The 8,486-nt window shown below is 40.4% G+C and overlaps 1 protein-coding gene across 1 annotated transcript; it reads right to left on the bottom strand.

The window, feature by feature from the left end:
- Window positions 1-6,281: 6,281 nt before the first annotated feature.
- LOC122003588 (gibberellin 2-beta-dioxygenase 3-like) lies at window positions 6,282-7,943 on the bottom strand. The gene is made up of 3 exons (XM_042558681.1): window positions 7,491-7,943; window positions 7,063-7,408; window positions 6,282-6,990 (listed from the first exon to the last, which is right to left on the bottom strand). Exons 1-3 carry the CDS (start codon window positions 7,859-7,861, stop codon window positions 6,748-6,750), a joined length of 960 nt encoding a protein of 319 aa, XP_042414615.1. The 5' UTR covers window positions 7,862-7,943; the 3' UTR covers window positions 6,282-6,747.
- Between the last annotated feature and the right edge of the window lie 543 nt (window positions 7,944-8,486).

Here is an 8,486-nt window from a genome sequence, read left to right as displayed (position 1 = left end):
GTAAGGAAGACTCGGCATTTCACCTCATCTGTGTACTGGTGAAGGGTGATCGCATTATCAAACATGGCCAAATGGTCGTCAGGATCAGTTGCTCTATTGTACTCCCCGATCGTCAATGAGGTGTAATGCTTTAGCAGAGGGTCATTTAAGATCCCCTCCGAAAATTGTTAATTGACCCACTCGGGCGAGTTGTCTTCCCTCGGTGCTTTTCCCTTTCGTGCATCCCATGCGTGCACCTTATCCAAGGAAGATCCCCGATCTCTATCCGCTCGACCCCTTTCTTTTGGGGGAGCCCATGATAGCGCTCGGTTAAAGGGGGCTGGTGTTTTACGGGCGTCCCCATGGGAGTCGATCGGTCTTCTATTTGGCTCCCGAGCGGAAAGTTGATCCGCTCGATCTCCTCTTTCAGCCTGTAGACCTACTGCAGATGCAGCAGGCTCATACGTTGGTTGATCAGCCAATGCCTATTGCTGTTGTTCTAATATCTTTGTCACTCGAGCTTGTATCAGTGCATCGATATCTTGCATCAGCGTCACTGTTGTGAGTCGTCCAGCGTCTTCCATCTTCTTATTGGGATGCAGGCTATGTTCCCACAAACGACACCAAAATGATCCTGCCCGAATGAGGGAAGCTGGAAAGCCGGGGATGGGGTGACTACTGACGGGAGGAAGATCTCAATCCTATAAAAAAAAAACAAACCAGGGAAGGGGTTCCTAGCGTTGGCCCTCCGACGCTCAAGTTAGAATCAGGAAGAAAGAATGAGTAATCAAGAAATAGATAAATCTTACCTTTCCTCATATCTAGCGTACCTTTTTATACCTTTCTTTGTGATCGTTCATCTGCCCTTATTTAATGATATTAATTGCCAGAGGAAGACTTCTTTATCTTGACTTCCGTGCATTAATGATAGATGGAGCGTTCTTCTTTGTTTTGGTTTCTTCATATTTAATGACGGACGGAGTATTCTCTTTTGTTTTCTGGTCCCCTCCTGTGTAATGTCATTCCTTGCGCCGGTCAGGCGGTCTGAGCGGCTCGTTTTCCTACCGACCGAAACAACCGGCTACGAGTTTGTCCATTCATCCGACCGACCCATGATGTCCATTCGTCTGACCGGTCGAGTGATCCGCTCGGCCACTCATTTGTCGACCGAGATAACCAGACAGCCATCTTTGGTCGAGACTCTTTCCGTAAGCCCCAATATTAATCGCCTTGACTTTGACTGACATCATATCAATTGACCCGTAATAAATAAGCTTCTCTTTATCGCCGCATCAATTATCATTCATCCTTGGCCTGTCTCTTTCCCAGCCTTGGTGGAAATACTACAGCAGAATAAAAGCAAGAAAAATAGAAATAATTAGCATGAGTAAGAGAATCATAAAACAAGATTGAATCGGAAAAAAGTGCTTATGTGGTTTGGCAAGATTTCTTATTCCCACGGCCAACTGATATATGAGGTGCAAACCTTTTATAAGAGGGAAAAAATCCAAAGAAGCAAGAAAAGCGGAATATCTGGCGAAGCATGGGTATCTCGGATAGCAATCTAAGCTCGTGTTAAATTTTGTAGGAGTTACTATATAAAAACTTACTGGTGCAGGGTTGGAGCATGAGTCATTGGAGCCGGAGCAGGAAAGAAGAAAGATTCATCAGAACAAAGAAGATTCACCAGACTGTCGTTGGAGGAGAAGAAGAGAGGGCCGTGGCGGAGGAAAAGAAGTGGAGGAAAACTTGATGAGACGGTGTCGGGAAAAAACAATAGGGTTTAAAAATCCACGGGATTAGCGGTGAATTGGAAAATTTGTAGCTAAAAATTAGGGATTAGCGGCGAATAACAATTAGAGATTAGTGATAGGATTGTAAATGAACCAAGTGTTCATGAACAAACTTGGTGTTAGACTTGGTAAGAGCTTGTTTATGTTCGTTCAATATACATAACATTAATTAAACAAATAAGCTTGAATAGCTCGTTAAGCTAAACAAACAAGCTTGAACACATATGCATGTGTTCAACTCGTTAACGTTCGTGAACAACATTCGTGAATAATGTTCATGAACAACGTTCATGAATAATATTCACGAACCATATTTATTAATAAAATTCTTTTCAATATGCTAAATAAACAGTAAAATAAAATAAAATAAAATAAATTTAAATTATTAAGCTCAATAACCAATAAAACAACTAAAAGTTCCAAACAATCAAACAAGTTTGAATTGAGAGTTTGATAACATCTAAATGAACCAAGCTCGAACCAACCTCAAGCCAAGCTTGAATTGAGAGCTTGATAACATCTAAACGAACCAAGCTCAAGCTAAGCTTCAAACAAGCTCAAGGTCATAAAAAATAAACCAAGTCAAGCTTGAACACTCATTTTAAAAGCTTGGTTCATTTTAAACTCGGCTCGGCTTGGCTTGGTTACCTTATCAAATAAGCTTAAACACCCCAAAGCTCGGCTCGACTCGACTTGTTTACAGCCCTAATTAGCAATGAATTTATATTTCATCGCTAATAATTGAATTTAGCTACAAATAATTATTTCATTGCTATTTTACTGTTATCTTGTAGTAGATTTTAGACCTTGAAAATGACATTGGCATATAATATGCGTTCAATCCTTGTAAGAAGGAGAGGTTGATATCGTAGCCTAGATCTCGACCCCAATCAACTCTATTCGAGTCAGAGAAGTTTGGACCCTAAAAAGGAAATTGGTGATACGATATGCACTCGATCCTTATACGAAGGAGAGGTTGATATCGTAGCTTGGATCTCGGTATGACTATGTCCAAGTCGGAGGAGTTTGAACCGTAAAAAAGATATTTGTTAATGGAGATCGCTATTCCAAGACTAAGAGAAATAGCCAACGATCGTGATGAAATACCTTCAAGGAAAGTTGTGAAACTAAATGTACATGCTTGGACTTGATGTACAATTTTGAGATGCCCCGCATGTCTAGGAGATAATAGCTCAATCCCTCGACTCCTGAATCATGATGGAGTCAGGAGAATATAATAATAAGTTTGGTCCAAGATTCTTGAATATTCACATAATCAGAACAAGAATAGTATAATAGGCTCGATCTCGAAATTGAGATTCTGAGAGAGATATAGCACCTGATCCGTTCTAGTTAGCTGGTGATGTTGCTGACCCATTCTTCGGTAGGAGCCTTGGAGAATTAGCATAAGAACTAGGTGAGCGTTGAGAGTAATTCCAGAGCAAATAATAGCATGATTCATGAATAATTCCAAAAGTAATATATGTATCCCTCAAAACTTAAACCATTCAGTTAATTTAAGCAGCAGCTATAGAGGCAGAAGAGGGTTCAAGGATAGAAGCCAAAGAATGACTATGTCATTCAGAAACAAAATCGGTAAGCAATTACCGGGGAAACCATCTATTGGACCCCAGCAATCCAATCGCCACAGACAACAGCATGCTTCACATTCAAACCCTAACCAAATGAAGTCAAACAAACTTGCATTTTGATGGTCAAATTGGAGCTAGGGATGTAATAAAATCGAACTGAGCCGAGCCATGAGAGGCTTGAGCTCGAGCTCGATTCATTTTACCTAAGCTCGAACTCGACTCGAATTTGATTCAAACTTTAATTCTTAAGCTTGAGCTTGGCTTATAATGAAATAATAGTTTGCGAACGACTTAAATTCAGTTTCAAAATAGTTCATTTAAAAGTTAAACGAGTTTAGTTCAAACTCGATTCGAAAATGACTCATTTATAAGTTAAATAAACTTAATTCAAATTCAGCTCGTTAATATAAATATATATATATATAAATAAATGAGTCTTAACGAATATGTTTGTGAACATCTTAACGAACTCGTTCGAGAACTTCTAAATCAACATTTTCGTGAGCTCACACCAAATGCTATTAAGTTCAAACTCGGCTCAATAATATTTTTAGCTTGAAATGGCTTGAGCTTAGTTTGTTAACTTAATCAAATGAATTTATTTTTTATAATCGAGACTCGAATAGTTCACAAGTGACTTAACTCGTTTATACCTTTAATTGGATGCCAAATCAAGGAAGTTAGTAACCATGGCACAATTGGAATCATAAGAATTGTAGCAAAAAGGTGAATACACTGACCCCTAACGCTCCGGCCAATTTATCTCGTTACCAACAAGGAGGAGGTAAATCACGATGACTAAGAAGGCAAGTAGCAGATAGAGTGAGTTTATACGAATTATAAGGATTTACGCCCCACTAGCTCCAAGATTCAACCTAAAATATTATGTGACAATCAACCTGTCACTTACCATCTCAGCTAGTCCGTGGGAGCTGGAATCAGAGACGGATTTACATTTGGGCAGCCCTGGGCTGTATCCCAGCCCAAATATACCATAAATCCAAATGGTGTAATTCTTCTCAGGGGTGCATGCATGTGAAATGATGATTCATTTATGTAGGGGCTAGTTAATTAATAAATCAAAAAAAGTCAACCCAAACAAATTATGCGAGAAAATCCTAAAATCACTTCATTCTTTTCTTCACCGAATCACATAAAAACAACATTTTAATTATTTTTTCCTTTAAAATAATTCCTTAAAAAAATCTATCCACCATATAAACGATCAAATTGTATAATAACTTTATTACATTAATAAAAAACATAAATTGAATGTATAAATTTATTCTAGATCAACATATGGAACAATAAATTTTCAAATCAATTAACTATGTTCGTCATTCTCACCCGTCCTCCTTGATATTGTCTTCTTCTATTGTCTCTTTTACTCATCCTCATATAATTTTTGTTGTTGTCACTCACAACCACATCCACTCCCTTCATGGTCAGGCCCTCGCCTCCAGAGACGTATTCGTCAACATAACTACCCTTGACTATCATGACCGGATCGAGGTGTCGTCCATGCTGGCATGCCTTTACGTCGACATCGGAAGCAACTATGAATTGAGGTCTTGCACGAGACACTCAAGTATGGCCTCACGCCATGCTCGTGGACTGATTACCTCTAGCTCATTGTCTACGACACACTCTCTAACATCGGTGGCAATGGTCGCTCTTAAATTTTCAACATTTACGAATTAGATATTATTATCTGTAAAATAACTTAACAATTTATTAAATAATAAAAATAATATATTTAATTAATATTTAAAATTTGGTAAAATATATAAAAAGATAAGATGGTAATATGCTCGCGAAGTAAACTTGGACCTCTTTTATGATGTTCTTGGCTGACTCAATCAATTTAGGATCAGCCCAGGCCAGTTCTAATTCCTAGATCCGTCCCTGGCTGGAATCATAAGATTTGTGAGAGTACGGTAAATGGGTCGATCACAAGGAGAAATGTAAACCACAAGAACCCTAGCATCGAATAGCATGATGAGGAAAGGAATGGAGATTGCCATTTTTTTGGCAACAAAACGGGGGTTGAGTTGTCAAGGTTTTGTAGTTTGTCGAATCTAGCGATGTGGATGTCGGCGCGTGCCACGAATCCAAGGAAGGAGGCAACAGGGAGGTGGAAGTGCACCGGTCGGGGGATATATAAATATTTGAAGATTCCAGTCATGATCAAAGCAATGTTAGATTGATAATTCTCTTAAGTATAGAATTAGTAATTAATAATATTAAAACTTATAAAGTAAGTTATAATGAAGAATTGGTGGAGATCGAATCCCAAGATCACCTGCTGCCCATAAACATTAGAAGATTTGGAGATTGGGAAGACTACTCTGACCGTGCAACCAAATGGGCTCAAGATGACCAAGTATAGGAACATATTGCACAAAGGAACTCCTTATCAACATGCAAAGCATATCTTGAATTAAGAGAGAAAATATCATATTTATATGTTTCGGTTGATCACCTAATGTCTTTCGCTCACGTTCTGTAAGACAACGCTAATTTATTTTGATTTAAAAATCTCATCACATAACACGACGGTAGAAATCTATCCTGCTATAAAAAATGATGACATCAAATCTTCTCCTATATTTCTTCCCATTAAAAGGTATTCGAAAGGTTGACAGGGCCAGCCGAGAACTTGAGAGATTGAAAACTTGTCGGATTAGATTGGTTTGATTAGTTTGTTGATACACCACGTGGAGATTATATTGATCGAGTGCCGCATGAACCCGGTTTTAACTAAACGTTATCCTTACCGTATGGTTTTCCTATTGAGCAGATTAAAAGCCCACTACATGGACCTCACTCGTCTCCGTATCAAATTCCTAGATAAGTGACAGATAATTAGAAACCGAAATCGTATTCGCAACTGAATAATTTTTCTTTATCCTCCATCGACGGACAACGCAGAGATCAAATCATCCGGATTCATTCACTCACGGTTTGATGTCAGAAGAATTAATGCATGAAATGATTCCGTCCTTTTGCTGTGTAGGCAGGCACTTGTTATTTACTTGAATGACTTGTTTTCCCAACACGTCCCTTTCTTCTGTGAAGAATCTCTCTTCCTTCACCAATTAACTCACTGCTCCAGTAGTATTTCTAAGGAAGACAGAGACAAGCATATCTTTGCCTGCTCTGCTTAATACACATGGCGTCTGGCGTCTGGCGTCTGCTAGTAAAATAGAGATAACAACAACAATAAAAAAAAAAAAAACAGAGAAAACAAATTAAGACGAAGAAGAAGAAGAAAGGAGATGCAGATGTATCAGTGCACCAATCAGTCCATTCTCTGCTCTTTGACCACCCTAATAAAAAGCTGCTCAGCCGATCCGTCAATGAATACTTCTCCTCCATCCTCGCTACTTCTCGAACTGGCCCAACCTGTAGTCCCCCAGTTTTGTCTTGTAGGCAGCCTTCTTGTACTCGCTCCATGTGAACTCTCTGTACTTGCTCGGTTCTGCTCCCTCTCCCATCACCTCTCCTAATGGCACAATCTTCTCCGTCGGCGCAGGCCCAAAGAAGTAGATCATCGACACCCGCGACTTAGATCCGTTGGCCAACACCCTGTGCCTCACGCTCTTGAACCTCCCATTCGTCAGCACCTGCAATAGCATCCGTTAATCATTAATCCATAATCACTATACATACTCTGCGTGGTTTTGTTGTTAATATACCTGGAGAGTGTCGCCGACGATGATGAAGAAGGACTCGTTGTCCGGTGGGACTGAGACCCAGCTCCCGTCTCTCAGCGAAATTTGTAGCCCCGTGCTGTTGTTCGACCTCAGTATGGAAATCAGTTGGGGATCCGTGTGTTCGCCGAACCCTGTCAAGCTGCAATTGAGCCTCTCCAGCAAAGGAAATTTCGGGTAGTGATTCAGCCTAATGAGTCCATCACTTTCATCTCCCAGCACTAGATTGCTGAGAGCCTCTCTTTGTTTGAGCTTTAACCCGTCGGCCATTAGTTCCAGAACCTCACTACCGAGCTTCCTCACACCCAGCAAGTACTCCATCAAAGCCGAGCTGAAACAGAGGATGAGATCGTCGGAATAAATATGATGAAGATCAAATCATTGGAGCAGTAGAAGTAGGAGTTCGAGCTCACCGAAAAGAGTAGTCCATGCAAGCGTAAGCGGAGGGATCGGCGGTGACGGCAAAGAGTAGGTACTCCACCCAGCCGACGTCGCCATTGGGACCAATTCGCTTATTGCCGTAGCCGAACGGGTTGGCCACGCCGGCCTTCTCCTTCTCAGCCTGCGGCGAGTGGAAGAAGCGGAGCGCCTCCAACTCCAGCCGCTGCATGAGCTCCATGGGAATGCCGTGACCGGCGACCTTGAAGAAGCCGAACTCCCCGCAGGCGCTCACGATTGCCTCCGCGGCGCCGGGATCGGAGAGGTCCACGACGGGAACGCTGGAGAAGTAGGCACCGGCCTTGGGAGAGCGGAGGAGGGGGATGGTGTTGGCCAAGACCACCATGGCTGAGTCTGAGAGCGGCACTCTAAATTGTTCGAGGTGGAAGGAACCGATGGAGAAAAGGTGTATGCATGAGATGGAGGGGACGGCAGAGAGACCTTATTTATATACCAAAAAAAAGGTTTTTTTTTTTAAATTTCCTTTTCTTTTCTTTTTTCTATGTTTTTATATATATATATCAATTACCTATATTACAATCCTACTATTTCTGAAATAGACCAATATCAGCTAAAAGGTGCCATAAATTGAATTTTGATTATTTAAAAAACACATTAAACCTCTTACCACCCCACCTAGGCACCAATTGAAAGCCCGAAAGGAATCCAACGTGTGACCGGATCCACTGGACATGGACACAAAGCATGTACCTGTCGACAATCAAACTAATCAATTTAATTTTGAAAAATAAGGAAAAATGAAACTAAATTACTTTAAAAAAAAGGTCAAAATAATTATCTAATATTTATCCAAATTTAAGAAAGACATGTGTGAACTCACTTAGTCAGAACCCAGATTTACAACTTGTACGCGTGAATGAATCTTCCAAAATACAATTGCCATGTTTGACAACCATGAACAAAAATGCCGACAGATGAAGTTGAAATTTTAATTCAAATTAGTTGCGATC

Source organism: Zingiber officinale, chromosome 7B (assembly GCF_018446385.1).
Source record: "Zingiber officinale cultivar Zhangliang chromosome 7B, Zo_v1.1, whole genome shotgun sequence".
NCBI lineage: Eukaryota > Viridiplantae > Streptophyta > Magnoliopsida > Zingiberales > Zingiberaceae > Zingiber > Zingiber officinale.
The sequence above is the reverse complement of the archived record's forward strand: the minus strand, read 5'-3'. Positions and strand labels throughout refer to the sequence as shown.

What these genes read in the sequence shown, in the direction of transcription:
- LOC122003588 (XM_042558681.1), bottom strand. Translation starts at nt 7,861, where the DNA reads ATGGTGGTCTTGGCCAACACCATCCCCCTCCTCCGCTCTCCCAAGGCC. An exon ending in TGCATGGACTACTCTTTTCG is followed by an intron (nt 7,409 to 7,490) that starts GTGAGCTCGAAC and finishes CCTCTGTTTCAG; the next exon opens with CTCGGCTTTGATGGAGTACT. An exon ending in TCGTCGGCGACACTCTCCAG is followed by an intron (nt 6,991 to 7,062) that starts GTATATTAACAA and finishes ATGCTATTGCAG; the next exon opens with GTGCTGACGAATGGGAGGTT.